Here is a 16484-nt window from a genome sequence, read left to right as displayed (position 1 = left end):
TTTATATGTACAACAAACGTGATTGAAATCATTCTCGGCTCTATTGCTTCACTCGTCACAATTCGCAGCTACGTTAGTCGATCGTTTCTCTCGATGTCAAATACTTTTTGTTGCGCCTAACTACTCGGCCACTCGGTGAGCGGTGGTGTCGGACCAGTTGCAGTGAATCAGGAGTAACAAAAACGACTGTGATGAATAATTAATCGAAGAATGCAGTAGATTTTTAATTAAAAATAAAATTTTCGAACAAATTGATTTATTTATATACATATGCATAATTGGGTGCTCGTTTTTTTCTTCACATTCACCACTTTTTCTCAATGTTCCTTTATTGTACGATTGATTAACAACCGCGAGGTGATTAAGAATTTAATTCAAGTGCATTTATCTTTTATTGGCCAACTCTGGTCGTAAATCTCTTCGAGATTCCACGCTAAGAAAGAGAGAGAGAGAGAGAGAGAGATTAACAGCGTTGTCGACTGTATCAATCGCTGTATCAGTCACTACTCACTTCACCGATGGATTTGCGACAGAAAAGATCAAAGAAAAAGAGAAGTTATTGCAGTTAAAAAAACATAGTAACGAAGTTTCACTTTTTTATATATAATTTTTTTTTTTTTTTTTTCTGCTATCCCACTTATAAAACAAGGCATTTTCATTATTTGTTACACTTTTAATCGCGAGTCTTTTTTCGCGCATGTATAAATTCGTAGGTGGAAAAAGCTTCAGTCGTCGCCGCCCGTCATGACTTCCATAAATTCTGAAAATCAAAATCAGACATATTATATTAACGGCAAAACATAGCCAGTCAGTGACGGTGGTTATAAAATATGGAGATTTTGAGGAACTTTTAACCCTTGTCAAAAAATCTCGGTAAATTTTAACGATGCCAATTCTAGGACCAATTTTCATAGCAAATACGCACTTAGAAGTAAATAATAATTTATACTAATTAACAAAGTTCAAAAGTTGTACCGCTTTTTTGTTTTCGGGATAGAATAGTTGGAAAATAAATCGCAGTTTAGACTTTGATAAATCTATGTAGAAAGTTGGAGAGCTCGAAATTTTCACTTTCAGATCCAATCATGCTTCACGGATATAAATTTTCATATCCTTACCGTCAAAGTCGAGAGTCCCTGATCCGTCGGCGTCGATTTCCTCTATCATAAGATCAAGCTCCTCTGGCGAGAGCTTGTCGTCAAGTTCGTGAAGAATGTCCCGGAAGACGTCGGTCGTTATATATCCGTTTCCCTCCTTGTCGTAGAGCCGGAAGGCCTCTCTTAGCTCCTGCTGCATCGCCTCGGTGTCTTCCTCGACCAGGAACCTCGCCGCCAGGGTGCAAAACTCCTCGAACTCGAGTTCCCCGGATCCTGGCGACGACAGTAGAAAATCAATCGGATTTTAAATATCCCATATTTCCTGAACAAAAAACTCGAAGACAGCAACTCAAAAACTCGGATCACTCACCGTCCTCGTCCACCTCCGCGATTATCTCGGCCAACGTGTTTTCGCTCAACTCGTGTCCCAGCATCGTTAAAATCGTTCCCACCATGTCTGTTCCTATGCAACCCTTTTTCTCGTGATCAAAAGCGTCAAAAGCCTTCTTAAGAACTGCGGAAAAATTACGATTTGATTGTAGTGAAGGTAATATAAAATTTTTTTTAGGTATTTCAGCTCAATGATTTCACCCCCCCCCCCCCCCCCCCCCCACCCCGACACTTAAAAATTTTCCGATATATTCTGCACCATCGTAAACTGATTGGCTACTTACGCACAATTTGGTCCTTGTTTAGGTCATCCTGTGGGGATTAAAAAAAAAAAAATCACGATTACTTAAGAACCACAGAATATTAAAATTTTAATATCATTCGAATAGAAAATTAAACTATGGGTACAAAATCGATGACTTTTTACAATCAGTTAGAAATTATTAATTGACAGCTTCCCTCAAAGTTGTTATCCTTTTTTTTTTTGCGGAAATGGAAAGTAAGTACGGTAATTCAGAGACGAACCATGTTTGTGAAATAGGAAACGTATCAGCAAGTCTGATGTGAAAAGCTCTTCGTTCTTCTCGACTTTACAAAAGCACTGGCAGTACCGTGACTCGCGAGTAGTTTTGAGCGTTTTATAAAGATTCCTGGTGTATAAAGGTGACATAACAAGCAAATATTGGGGAATGTTTTAATCTAGCGGATTTCACTCCCGCCTCGAGGACGTTGTTGCAGCAGATTAGCTCCTTCCCGCCCCTCCTAAAATCCGCAACTCGTTTCAACTGCAGCTTGCTAATTCTACAAATATATCCGTTGTCGTCGAGGTGCATTAGTCTCTCTCTCTCTCTCTTTCTCTCTCTCTCTTTTTCTCTCTGTCGCTCTCTATCTTAGAGCGTCGACATCGATATGGAGGTCAGTCAATTATTTGGCAAAACCCTGCAAACTCTAATCACGCCCAAAAACGAAACCCCGAATCGTCTTCTGACGGGGTTGCGGTGATTAATTATTGTATTATTTATCCGAGCCAGAAGAGCGCACGTGCCAAAGAGAAAAAAATTCCGCACCCCGTCGGCGAAACGAGGTTGGTGAAAAAATATGCCAATTAATTATCTCGATCGAACCTTTAGTCCGGAATATTGTATGATGAAAAATCGCGAAGCTTGATCGACGTGTGGAAGAAAAAAGAGAAAAAATTTCAAATTGTTTGTAAAATTTAAAGGAATTTGCAGAAATTTTTTTTGGAAGGAAGAATTTTTGAAAAACAAAATTAACAACTTTTTTACTTGAACGTCCTTCCCTCCTTTTCTATGAAATCTGTTTATAGATTTTAAAGCTGATTATCGAAAGCGTCGGTTTGGCACCGCGGATATTTTCAACAATTGTTTCTTAATCCAGAAACAGCTCGATCTTCGTTGCACTGACAGTCAACGTTAAGAGAATCTACTTTTCGCAATGTTGGAAAACCGAAACTTATCATGAGCCAGAATTCTGTTAGAGCTTGAAGGTAATATGGCGTCTAAATTACAAATCACGAGAAAATCATTGTTATCTTCAGGCATGAAAAATCAGCCACTAAATCGAGCCTGTCGGACTCAAATCTGTAATTCTTATATTCTTCGTTCTTTTTTGCTTCTGTTTATTGTTTTAATTGATGAGACACGTGATGTGAAATGACACACTTGATGTATGGCGGAAAATTGGCAAAAAATTAGCACCCTGCTAATTTCGCGGATCTATATAGACTGCTAATTCCTTATAATTCGAAAATAAACGAAGTATTGAATAATATATATTTAAAATGCTAAGTGTGTTCAGTTTAACATGTCTTGTATAATTGTTTGCACCGTTTTGCATACAATGTTTAGAAGCGACTTTCATGTTTTTATAAAAAATCTTAAATTGATATTTGCACAAAAGTATAAAAAAAAAAAAAACAAGTTCAACTTTTGTTTTCTCTTTTCAAATCTGAACTGAATTTTTTCTGTTGATTACTGTATCTGATATCGAGTAGTTGTGAAAAAGAATAAAGTCCTTAAAATGTGTACATAATGACTGGTTATAAAATTAAAAAATGAAGAACATATGTTTTTCCTCAAAAACCAAAAACAATAAAGAAATTATTACAATATAGTTTATTCGTAACACGTATATAATAAGACGTTGGCATCGGTGCAAGTACACAATATAATACCTAAAGACTAGCAATCAGCTGTATTGTAGAAGCGTATAAACTGTATAATGTATTGTATAAATATTAAAATATTACCGAAACTAAAAATTATTTGCATAAATAATATAATTATATGATTATCACATTTCTTGTGTGTAAAAGAGGTGGATAATCTGCTCGAGACTCTTGATTTTTTTGCGAAGAGATCGATCGAATCTTTCGGTAGTTGATAAAGCGATTCTCTCCTACCCCGTCATCACAGCCATGAATTCTGAAAGATGGAGAAATGAAAGAAAATATAAAATACAAATCGAAGAAAACGAGATAAATTGCTGAATGGATTTTCTTAATTCTGACCTGTTTTCTCTCCTTTCATCACGCCTTTGAAAAAACAAAACGTGTCAAATTTCAAAGAGATCAAAATCACTCTGAGTCTTAATATCGTCCAAGATAATTCGATTTCAAAAGTAATCAAGCTTGATATGACAACAGCTGCGTACAAACGAGAACCATAGGAGTTGGTCAACGAGTTCCAAAAATAACAATCAACGGACACAATGCCAACTCAATCTACATACCTCAAAGTTTGTAATTAAATAGCATGCAGATTCAATTTAATCTGTATATATTTTTTGTCACGTGATACAAGTAAAGAGGGATATCGTTGTTTCCTTTTTTTCTTTTTTCTTGCAATTTTTTCCGACGAAATTTGAAATTTTTCTGTTTTCCGAATTCAAATGATAAATTTTCGTAGCAGCAAATTTTAATCTAAAATAACTTTTTCGCGTACCTACCTTCAAAATCCAGGGTCCCCGAACCGTCGGCGTCGATCTCGTCGATCATCATGTCGAGCTCGTATTCGGAAATGTTGTCGTCAAGCTCGTGCAAAATATCCCTGAAAACGTCGGTCGTTATGTAGCCGTTTCCCTCTCTGTCGTAAAGTCGGAATGCTTCTCTCAATTCCTGCTCGATCGCCTCCGTGTCTTCTTCAACCTCGATAAAACGCGCAGCCAGGGTGCAAAATTCAACAAAATCGAGCTCTCCCGACGCTGAAAAGTAACAATAACACTCTTGGAAATACTGAAAAGATTTTTCTAATTTTTTGGAATACTCACCATCTTCGTCCACTTCCTCGATGATATCTGCCAGCGTTCCTTCCTCCAGCTCGTGGCCAAGCATCACCAATATCGTGCTGACCATGTCAGTGCTTATGCATCCTTTTTTAGCGTGATCGAAAGCGTCGAAGGCAGCTTGTAACTCTGGAGTGAAAAGTAGCCACGAGTTTAAAAATCTGACCATCTCAGTTATATATATATATATATATATATTTTGGCCAATTAGACTGTCCACTTTGGAAATGGCGAAAAAGAATAAAATAAAATACTCAAAAACGGCGTTTATTGTCAAAAACCAAAACTCTTGTTATCTAAATTTTTTACTTACGGGCTACCTGTGCTTTGTCCAGAGTATCCTGAAACGTGAAAAAGAGAAAGGATTAATTTGGGCTAAATTTTGATGAATTATTTTTATAAATTTATTACTACGTTGTGGGGATACGGCGAAAAAATTCTAGCGCAATTGTTATGCCATTTTTGATGATTATCCTGAAGGAAACACATATTTTGGAAATTAGTTTTGTAGCAGTGACCAGAAAATCTAGTACCTATAACATCTTCACTCGTGCTATGTTCTCTTGTAAATATTTAATATCAAGGCTTTATTTATCTGAAAAATGATGTTATCTAGACTAACATTTTCAATATTAAATAAGCAGAGAGAAGATAGTATTAACAGCTAAATAAACGACAGTAAATCGTTACTTGTGCCATATTTTCTCAGGATTAAAAAAATATTCAGTCAATTTAACAAGTGAAATTCTTTTCCCTACATTACAAGTGAGGAATAAAAAAAAAAATTACGATGATAACAGAGTCGACGAACTAAAGCAGTGATGAACAGCACGAGTTTCGTTACTTTCGTTACTTTCGTAACCAGTTTGCAATCTGTGAATAATTACCATCGTTGGGTCGATATGGCGACGACGACGTCGAGGCGATAAATAACGGCCGATTGATTTGTGGCGAGGCGATGAAGAGTGCCAGACAGTATCTCTCAAAGGTACCTACTGTCTCGTCGAGATCATTCCGGATCAAATATATAAACGATTCATGTCTAGGTCGAGGTGCGGCTAATTATTTTTTTCTAGCGGTTTACGAACTCCCCTTCATCATATGCTGTACGGATTTATTTCGCAACGAATAATTCCTCGTTGCACGTTTCAACAGTCATCTCGAATGGTGCATGTTTGTGCAATGCGATCCGAATCTGTTTACCATCTGGGCACTTATTGATCTCGCACAACTCAGGGACGAATCTCTTCGGCATCGATCATCGTCACGTGGTCCCAAAAGACCAGGAATAATCATTTCAATCAGTATACCTTCACCAGCTACCGGCGAGCATATTTGATAATATATTTTGCGCAAAAGGTGTTTTTTGGATCCTCGTTTTATGGCCTCCATTATCGACGTTGGAGAATAGGAGGCACGAAATCCACTGGTTTTGCTGTGAGCCACGAACGGGAATAACAAAGAGAAGATTTTTCCACAAAATTTCATTCCCTCATATCGGCGTGGGTGCGAAATTTAATTGCCAATTAAACGCGATTGTCTTCGCCCCGAGGTTTGTTGGCAGGTATTTTAATTAATCGACCCGCAGCGAAAATGTGCGAAAAGTGCGGAGTTGATTAGAAAATAAGGTGTAGAATGATCGATCAATTATTATCCAAAGTGGATGAGAATTTCGATAAGAATTTTTATTCTACACATATTAATTCTCAGCAATTAACTATCGCGTTTTTTGATTTTATTTATCGTACCGAAAAATTGTCGTTAAATTGACTTTCCCTCAATTCAACGTTGCGCAAATTTTACTTGCCAAATTAGTGTCGCGGAAATTAAACGGATGAATGTATCGTGCCGTGTTCAACACGTGTTACTACTACTACGTGCCCTATGAGCCTTGTTTATGTGTCTATATACGTGGCTTGGAGAGGGGAAAAATCTATTTTTGATTCGCCATTTCAATTCTATTCATTTGTACCCGCTTGTATTGCAGCCTAGGTGCAAGACTGATGTGTTCTAAACTCGTTCTCGCTATATATATATATAACACGCACTGAGTAATCATCGTGTTTTTTTTTTCTTAGTATTAAAATTTTCACGAAACATGTAGCTGATTTTCCAGCTAATTGAGTTATTAATTAAATTATTCGGAATACACGTATGTATACATAGTATATTCGAAAGCAGTAGAGAAAATTTGGGAATATTATATATTCAAAGATTTTTAGAGGGACATTATTAATTATAGTTGAAAATTGATTTTATTTCATTGATTTTTAATACGTTTATATAATATTACAATAATGTTGTATATAAGTATAACGTATAATATAATGCTTGCATCATCACTATCACAATATAAAATCATATAAATATATTTATCGTCGTTTAATCTTGACGGTATAATACAGAATAATTTTTCACTTCGCCTCGGAAATTTAGGCAGCACAGTAATAAAGGGAATAAAGTAATTACGTATGTATAATATAATGTATAACATGCAAGCGGGATAACCAAGTCGTTATTATTCACTTTATTTCGCAATAGTAGTCGACGTATATATCATGTTCGATTTTGTGTTTTTTTCCCCCTTGGAAAAACTGCTTTATCCTCCAGTCATCGCTGCCATGAATTCTGCAATGATAAAAATGCAGAGTGAACCGATTACGGCGATCGATTAGACTCTAAAAAATATATCAGTTAAAACCAACCTTCAAAGTCCACGGTTCCCGATCCGTCGGCGTCGATCTCGTCGATCATCATGTCGAGCTCTTCTTCGGGCAGATTATCGTCGAGCTCGCTAAGAATGTCCCGGAAGACGTCGGTCGTTATGTAGCCGTTTCCTTCTCTGTCGTACAGCAGGAAAGCTTCTCTGAGCTCCTTAGCGATCGCCTCCGTGTCTTCCTCGACGATGAAACGTGAGGCCAGCATGCAGAATTCCTCGAACTGTATTTCCCCGGTCCCTGAAAATGGCGTTGGTTGTAAAAAAAAAAAAGAGCCACCCTTAATCCCTGCGGATTCCAAATTGAATCCTCACCGTCTATGTCCAATTCGCTGACCAAATCGCGAAGCGTTCTTGCGTCAAGTTCGTGGCCAAGCATGGCCAAAATCGTGCCGATCAAATCGGTGCTTATGCAGCCCTTTTTTTCGGGGTCGAAGGCGTTGAAAGCCAGCTGCAACTCTGTGGAGCAAACGTTGGTTGTTAGTGTTTTTTACAAATTTAGGATTGCAACGATTTTTAACCACTCGATGCAATTGGAGAGAAATTATTTACTCACGGTCCATTTGTTCCTTGGACAAGTCGAGGTCGTCCTGAAATTTGGAAAGTAATTAACTTTATTCGAATTCGATTTTCAAGATCATTAAATGGAATTGGAATGCCAAGGCGAGTTGGATTACATATCAAACAAGAATCTTGACGATATAACGTTTGACGAATATTTATGATACTCTGTTTTAGAAGAGTGTTTAATTACCATGACGCTGACGGTGAGTTGTGTCGACGTGGATAAAGAAGACCGTTAATTTCGATCTGCTATCGCTGAGTTTCCAGCTGCTCAACGTCTCGCTGACTGACGAAGTTTATTGTCATGTAAATGGCGAAGTACATTGTTCGACGGCTTAAAAAGCGCCATACTTTTTTCTAATTGTTTTCAAACCCGACGGAAAGTTCGACCTCGCACTACTAATTAGCTAGAACGAAGATCGAGGCACTGACGTTGCCTGCTGCATTCCGGCACGCTGCAGCAATGCATCATCGCCAATCATACGTCAGCTAATTGGCAACGATCGATAATTGTTTATTGGTTATAATTCGTAAGCGTTTATAGGCGTTGATTAGTCGTTAGTTACACTTTATAAATAAATACCGCATATAACACAGCCTGATATTCTTATTATTATTATTCACATACTTAGATGTAATAGATTTTCAATTTGCTTCTCGGATTTCTACAACGGGTTGGTTGAAATTGTTATTTCTTATCAACTATTCTAAATATTCGGAACAAAATATCAGCTAAAAACAAACTCATGGATTTTGGCTTTCCGCTGTCATTCGTTATAATTTACTGTAATCGCTGGTTAAGCTTCTAAAACTCAGGGATAACTTTATTCTCTCATTATTTCTTTCACAGGACATTACGATCGGCGTGCGTAACAGAAACTTTCGTATCCGACTGTACACAGGACTTGACGGATTTAACCCCCGTGATTAAAATCCATTCAATCCGTTTACTCATCGTCCTAAATCTGTCAACTTGCTTATCTGAATACTAACTAAACATGATCGATCATTCGCTGCTGGATTATCTTCAGGTTCATTTTTATTTCACGCAATTTTTTTTTCCCAATCGTTATAAATAAATTTCGAAGTCATGTATATACTTTGCAAGTTATCATCATAAACGGTGGACGCATCATATGTTAATCGACCTATGAAACCTAGCTACGCTATATTTTAAAAGCGCTAGAAACTACTGTTTAACATTTTTCTCGCAGACGATGTCGCTGCTGCATATATATCTTACAGCCGTTTGCAAAATTCACCGGCGTTGTAATTTGCGGCTTGAATTTGATTGGCCAGGCGGTACAATATCCTTACTAAGGAATTGCAGCCCGTTGCCGAGGCCTTTCGTACGTAGAAGAAGAGAGCTTCGCTAACCCAGCAGCGGTTCCAATCTTGAACAGATATAACGTAACCCCCTTTAGCCAATCAGATAACGCAGTCGTTGCCCGGTCGCGTGACCGGCTAGACGTTATTAATAGACCGCTGATATACCTTTTGAGAATTAGTTTTACACACCTACGTTTAGCACTTGAGTGAGTGTTTAGCCTCTGATCTCTGGGTGCCTGAAAGAGATTTCCGCATTTCCATTACCATGAATTACCTCTTTTTTTTTTCTTTTTTTTTTTTATCTCGGAATCATTACTGAGCAAATTTTTCACCTTTTAATTAAACCGACAACTTATTATCGCTGGCATTGCATCTGCATTTTATTTACGCTCCTAACAATAGCCACGCACGTCTATAGTCTGTGACATATGGCAGTCCATTAATCAAGTCCAAAAGCAGAATCTCTCAGCGTGCGCATTTGCGAAATGTGAACGCATACTTGGCACTCAATTACCAGCTAAACTGATCGACGATTCGTCCATGATCATACGGATATCGATACGACACTCAGAGCTTATCAAAGGGTCGTGATAGTCGGTAGATTCCTTCCAATTAATCGATGCACTCTATAAACTTCGTTGATTTATCGTTGATTCAACACCTCGCGATCAGTAACTGGACAACAAGTCACAGTTCTAGGTTTCTTCTTCATTCGGACGTCGATCCTCTGCGTACCTGGATATCGGTTCCAGCTTCTTCAAGGCTGAGAAAAAGGGATGGAACCACCGAATTCTTGCGAGGGGGTGGAAGAGGCGGTGGGATATCGGCGTTGCAATCGTCAGGGTTTTCGCACGCCAGAATCTCCCTGATCCTTCCCATCCTCCAGGACATGAGCTGAGTTCTGGTTGGTTGAATTCCGGATACGTAGCTGGTGGTACTTCTGCGCGAACTCGATGTTGACGGTACCACCGGTTCCTGGGCAAAAGAACTGGTATTGCTCAAGGCATCCAGCCGGAAATCCGCTGGCAACACGATGGCATCCGCTGCTTTATGGTTCACCATAATGATGCGTTTGCTGCCCTTCAGGAGCCGCGGGTTACGACGTATGATGTAGTAGGAACCCATAGCTCCGGAAACGCAGACCACTATCAAGACCACCGTGAGACCACCGATAATCGGCGTCTTGGCTTCAGCCGTTAGCCACAACCTTCCGGACTCTTTGCTCGGCGTCTGGATCGATTGGCAGTTAAAAGGCGAGGTAAGGTCTCCGGTATTCGTGTCCAGTAAACAGACGATGTAAACCAGTCCAGGTTGCAGCTCCGTCAGCGTTGCCGAACCCACGACGTTCGTTAGGCACTTCATACCTTGCGAATCGGTGTTCACAAGGTCTTTGACGAACCAAATCAAAGTGTACGATTTAGATTCAGATTCCACGAGAACGTGAACCGAACCGTTTATCCCCTGGTTGAGGAAGAAGAAGGATCCCGAGGATCCTGTTCTCACGATGAATTCTTGCGTGGAGAGGAGTCTCCGAGTCGATATCGTGCTGGTTCCTTGCTCCTTCTCGTCGCAGTTCAACGTCGACGACTCGGGATGACCGATTATCGGTTTCACGGTGGAGTCTGAAGTCACGGTGGAAGGTCTGTCGGATGGTTCGCAGAAGTTGGCTTGCGTGAACGGAAGCATCGCGTTGTGTTCTGGACTGGAGCACCGTGGAACGTCGATCAGGATGTTGGTCAGGTTCTTAAGCCACTCCAGACCACAACTGCAGTTCCAATCGTTATTGGCGAGAGCGATTCTGAAGTTGGGATTCGACCTCAGGATACGGCTGAAGACGTTTCTTGGAAGAGAGGTGAGGTCGTTTCCGGCGAGAAAAAGCTGCCGGATGCTCCTGGAGAAAGGATCGAAAGCATCTGGATCGATCCTCGATACACCCGAGTTGGTAAGGTAGATCGACTGCGCGTTTGGAACGCTTTTGAAGATGTTCCTGGACAATCTTGGCAGACGATTTCTGGTCAACGATAATACGATGACCCTGCGAAGTGGTCGACTACCGATTACCTTCGTCAGGGTGCTTTCCCCTCGAACCGCGTTGTCCAGCTGAAGAACCCGCAGAGAGTTCGCCGTTCCGACCAGCAACTCCGCATCTGGTAGTCCAATGTTGTTATCCACTATCGATAACTTTTCAAGGCCCGTCAGACCATCGAACAACGACTTTTTGAGGACGTTTATCCGGTTACCGACCATGGCCAAGCCTCGAAGATCCTGGAAAGGCTCCGAGCTAAACGCGTCCATGTCGATTGCCGTCAGTGCGCAACGCCTCAGGGTCAATTTTTTTAACCGAAACTTTATCGGTAACCATTCGGAGCTCAGTTCATTGGCCGGAAACCTGCAGTTATCGAACACCAACTCCTCGACGAACTCCTTGTCTGCGCATCGTCTCTGAAAAATATGTTAATTTGAGTAAAAATTGTCGATCGAATGTTGAATGAATCCCTTTAGTCGACTCTGATCCTTTTCGATGTTAATCAAACTTTTGAGAAGAAGAACCACCGCTGGGTACTTGATGGATATTCAGTGAGCTCACCTTGTATTCGGATTCCAAAAATATAGTGGCGATAATTCCTGGGCTTAAAGTAGCTGGGATTCGTGAACAGGTCACAACGCAGTTGCTCCTTATCCTGCAGTATGTTTGAGCCATGGGCAGGAGCCTCTGACTTATGATGGTGCGATTTTCGTCGCTGGTATTCTGGGCGAAGTGAAGATCAGAGATTTCGCTTGCCACGTTAATATCCTGGACCGATTTTTTCCTCGTTGAAAATCCGGCCAACACGTAAGTCGTGAGAAGAAGACCAATGGCGATGGTCATCAGAGCCACAATTGCGATATTCCAGAACTCGAATTTTCTGGACAGGTAAAAATCGACAATCGTAATCGTTAGCTTGTTTTCGTCTTTTAGTAGAACGTTACCAACTTACTTTTTACCGGTTTCACGAATCGGTGGCAATCCCTTACTGGAATCAAACGTTGGGAAGCCCATGATCACTGGCGCCTAACGCCTGACTACGATCTGATATTTGGTTGCACGGTGAACTATGAAACGACACACGTGTCTCTTCATTATCAATTAAAGCTTCTTAAATCCGTCTGCACACACAGGCCACATTCACTCTGATCAATCTAGCGATGGATTATTGTCACTATGGGTACCCAGATACTGTTCGAAGCTGATGAGGTAGCCGAGCTTATGGTTTTTGGTTTGTTCAACCCTAGAGAAGCAGGTATTGGATGCAACTGTCGGGTGCCTCGCACTTTTCACTCGCATGAATGTCTATGCTTGATAGAAATTAGATAATAGCTTATCAGAGTTTCTTTTTGATCCATTTTTCCACCGTTTTTCACTCGAACTTATCAAACGGCTGGTTCAAAATTCAGTAACTCGAATTACGTTTGAAAATTTCACCGTTAATAGCTCGCCTCGCAACTCGACGCGACGCGACGCGACTGATGTTCCCATGAAAGCAGTTTGAACAATTAATAACTAATCAGTCGAGGCTTACTCGCCGACCACCATTTTCCGCATAATTGCTTTTTAACTCACTCGACGACCAATTATTCAGGTAAACTCGACTCTTAGATCGTTGATGAAATTTTCAAGTCTCCAATTATCCCTCGCATCGGTGTCTCGACGTCATCACAAGCAACGTAATTTTTTTTTTTTTTTTTTTTTTTTTTATCTAATCTGAATGTAAAAAAGAAAGGTTAAAAATATTTTCACATCCTCGTGGAAACTTTCTCTCTTTATTTTCTTACCCCGGAAAATTGAAACGATTGATTCGTTATTCGGTTTCAAATACCGCAAGCTTCCCGTAAAATATTTAATTTCTAAATCGAGTTTCGTCATTCATTTGGCGGATTCGTAATCGCGTATCGTATCGCCCGAATGTCGTGGAGTTCCTAACGATTATCTCGTCCCATTGACATTGAAAATCAATAGATATTGCTTTCGTATGTACGTCAATGAGCGTCCACACACTCGATGTTAACATTTGAATTTGACCACATTTCGGGACAGGAAATTGTCAAAAAAATAAACAAATAAAATAACAAAGTTAAGAATACAAAATTTTCTTACTTATCTACTTGAAGGAAAAAAATTGGTGACAGCGGTGGGACGAGTGAAAGTGATAAAGAAAATTTTGCGTAGTTAATCTTTATTCATTTGACTTTTCCACATACACAATATTAATATTATTATTAATATTATTACCATGATTATTACTATTATCAACGACCATAATAAACGGTGACACGTAGACGTTAGAATTCGAATAGATAAATGTATATATTCCATACCAAAGATGTGTACCATATAGGGTAATTCGTAATATATTATATAGAATATACACACATTCGTGTACATTTGTGTAACATCAATTATAACATTAGGCATAAAATATCCATCGAGATGTGTATGTATATACATATTTGTATATATTTATGTATGTATATATATATATATATTTATAACAAAGCTATACGCAACTTGAAAAGATTCATGGGGAGGGGCACGTCAAATATATTTAAATATGACTCGTTTACTTGACTACTGCTATGTGCCACCATATAAATAATACACGTACATAGGTGATATGGATAATAAGATCCGAGTTAATTGATAGATCGAAAGGAAAATTGAAATATATACTCGTATCTTTTTATTTCGCAGCAGCAATGCGGTTATCAGAGTGACAACTCCGAATGTTCACTGTCCAAGTTTATTATTTACTTGTTTCTTTATTCGTGTTATTTTTATACAGTTCATGGGTGCGAAATGAGCGCACATTTATGAATCACGTGTACGGCTCACGGTGTGATGGAAATTTTTCCAATTTTGGAAAACGGTTTTCGGGTATTATTATGCGATAAGACTCAATACTTTTCATAGCAGTGTAACTAGACTTAGAGAAACAGGAGTTCTTTTTTGCTCTAGCCTGATTTTTGTATTTCTTATTTATCTTCTTCATTTTTTTCAGCGTTTGTTTCATTTATTCATTTTTTTATCGTTCAAGCAGTCGTCGGATGCTCCGGCAACGATCTGACACCGTAAGACACTGTACAAAAATACCGCTTGATTATCATTATTATTATTATTATTATCATTATCTATTTTACTTTTACCTATAGTGCATCCGACGACTTTTTACAGAATAAGTATAAGTAGATATATCGTTATTCCAATTGTTTTGCTTTGCGCAAAAATCTCGTTTTTTTTTTGTTTTTTTTTTTTCACGTGCTTCAGACAATATTGTTTATTACAACGAAACGTGTCTTGGTACGATCTGTTTTCGATTTTGAATGTTGTTGTTTTTTTCCCCTAAAATTCCGTGTTTCTCTTTTCCGCGCGTTTTTGTCTTCTTATAAATTTTTTCTCCTCCGTCTCGTTAAATATTTTGTATACGTTTCGCGACTTTTATAAATAATTTTTAACTCTTAGCGTCAGGATTATCGATTATCCAAATATTATAATAGTATCGTTAATTACATAGTTAAGAAAATTAATTCATTTACATCTATATAAATATTACCCAAGTACTGCTCGCTCCGTTCAAATTTATTAAGTGTAACAGCGTTTTTCTTTTTTCTTTCCACTGGTCAAGAATCTATGCTCATATGCCTGCACGCGTACCCTGAGCAAAATTTTTAATAGGGCCAGCAAAGAGTCACGTATGAGGCGTATGAGGTGGAATTAATTTTTTCGATAAAAGAATACTCTGTAATTAAAAATGACCGATTTCTTTTTAATATGAAATAAAAATCACACGTTTCTGATGGGTGTGGATAAAATTTTTTTGGTAACAGTTTAGAGCTAATTATAAAATCTGACAATTAAAAAGTAGTAATGATCGTCAATCTTTGTACGAAGAGAGCAGAAGCCTGGTGGTTATTTTTGTCATGATTTTTTTATTTTTTTTTATTTTTTTTATTTTGTTGTTTTTTTTTTTTGTTCCAGTTAACTTTAACTTTGTTTTTGATATGTTAAGGTGAGATTAAAAGTAGGTAGAGAAAAAAAAAGTTAAAAGACAACATCGAGTGCACTGATACAGGACATCTGGTCGAACTATTTATTCAATATATGAGAATATACTTCCGATGAAATACTTGGATAGCAACAAATTTGACGTTACTTAACGCTTTTTTGGTATAACGAAGAAGCTTACTAATTGCAAGAACTGAGGTCCTTACAATCGTTTCAGTTGACATCCGATATCCTGTGTGTATATATATACATATACAGAGACACGATTTGTAAGGTATATATTTATGAATGTTGATATAGATATATGTCTTTGGATGTTTATGTATTATATATGCATATATATATAATATACATCGTATAGATGTTAACAAATAAACTCTCTCAAATCTCATCATACGCTAAGGATATGTATATGATTTTTAGTGGTTATATAGACTCGATCTTTTCGAGTCTAATTATATATCGATAATATTACATATTAGGTGTAATAATATATATATATATATATGATAAAAGCTTAGAAACTATGCCATGCCTATCGTTATAATAATCATTATATAATACGCGTTAAATTTGGGCGTTTGCAAATGATATGTTTAGGTACGTATATGTATATATATATATATATGTATGTGTGACGTTCTCCACCACTTATTGAGCCGATAACGTGAATTGATCGTAACTCTGGGTGAAGGAAAAATTTCGATCAGGTTTCGCTTTGATTCTCGTCGCGTTTTTTTTTTTTCTTCCTTTCCTTAATTCTTTCTTTCTTATCTTTTTAAAGTTCAACAAAAGTGTCGACGATTTTTTCGCGTATTGCGAAAATTTCTGCGGTCACATTTCTAACAATGCAATCGTCCCAGTTGTTATTATATAATATATTATATTCTAAGTCCGGTATAACAAAGTCGTGGTAACCCTTAGCCTTAATACTTGTTATACAAATTGCATTTTATATATTATTATATTTATAGCTAATGAATATAGGTAGGTATAATGTATAGTTTAAAAATCGTTTTACTTTCCGTTTACAAGCTCACCGAAT

The 16484-nt window shown here is 38.1% G+C and overlaps 4 protein-coding genes across 5 annotated transcripts; all 4 read right to left on the bottom strand.

The window, feature by feature from the left end:
- Positions 1-297: 297 nt before the first annotated feature.
- On the bottom strand, positions 298-2253 carry LOC124410335 (troponin C, isoallergen Bla g 6.0101-like). The gene is made up of 6 exons (XM_046888609.1): positions 2013-2253; positions 1772-1799; positions 1468-1611; positions 1119-1370; positions 654-760; positions 298-611 (listed from the first exon to the last, which is right to left on the bottom strand). The coding sequence occupies exons 1-5, from the start codon at positions 2013-2015 to the stop codon at positions 726-728; spliced, it is 462 nt and encodes a 153-aa protein (XP_046744565.1). The 5' UTR covers positions 2016-2253; the 3' UTR covers positions 298-611; positions 654-725.
- Positions 2254-3563: 1310 nt separating this feature from the next.
- LOC124410336 (troponin C-like) lies at positions 3564-5883 on the bottom strand. Of its 2 annotated transcripts, none has more exons than XM_046888612.1 (5): positions 5678-5883; positions 5111-5131; positions 4776-4919; positions 4455-4709; positions 3564-3931 (listed from the first exon to the last, which is right to left on the bottom strand). In XM_046888612.1, exons 3-5 carry the CDS (start codon positions 4858-4860, stop codon positions 3906-3908), a joined length of 366 nt encoding a protein of 121 aa, XP_046744568.1. In that variant the 5' UTR covers positions 4861-4919; positions 5111-5131; positions 5678-5883; the 3' UTR covers positions 3564-3905. The 2 variants fall into 2 exon arrangements, with proteins under 2 accessions (XP_046744568.1, XP_046744567.1); XM_046888611.1 differs by having other exon boundaries at positions 3567-3931; positions 5104-5131; positions 5678-5879.
- Positions 5884-7371: 1488 nt separating this feature from the next.
- On the bottom strand, positions 7372-8489 carry LOC124410221 (troponin C, isoallergen Bla g 6.0101-like). The gene is made up of 5 exons (XM_046888429.1): positions 8261-8489; positions 8063-8096; positions 7822-7965; positions 7496-7747; positions 7372-7418 (listed from the first exon to the last, which is right to left on the bottom strand). The coding sequence occupies exons 1-5, from the start codon at positions 8261-8263 to the stop codon at positions 7390-7392; spliced, it is 462 nt and encodes a 153-aa protein (XP_046744385.1). The 5' UTR covers positions 8264-8489; the 3' UTR covers positions 7372-7389.
- Positions 8490-10107: 1618 nt separating this feature from the next.
- Positions 10108-12563, bottom strand: LOC124410587. The gene is made up of 3 exons (XM_046889068.1): positions 12378-12563; positions 11987-12305; positions 10108-11841 (listed from the first exon to the last, which is right to left on the bottom strand). The coding sequence occupies exons 1-3, from the start codon at positions 12437-12439 to the stop codon at positions 10108-10110; spliced, it is 2115 nt and encodes a 704-aa protein (XP_046745024.1). The 5' UTR covers positions 12440-12563.
- Between the last annotated feature and the right edge of the window lie 3921 nt (positions 12564-16484).

The sequence above is a fragment of the Diprion similis genome, chromosome 9, assembly GCF_021155765.1.
Source record: "Diprion similis isolate iyDipSimi1 chromosome 9, iyDipSimi1.1, whole genome shotgun sequence".
Classification (NCBI taxonomy): domain Eukaryota; kingdom Metazoa; phylum Arthropoda; class Insecta; order Hymenoptera; family Diprionidae; genus Diprion; species Diprion similis.
This window is presented reverse-complemented; position numbering and strand designations above follow the sequence as displayed.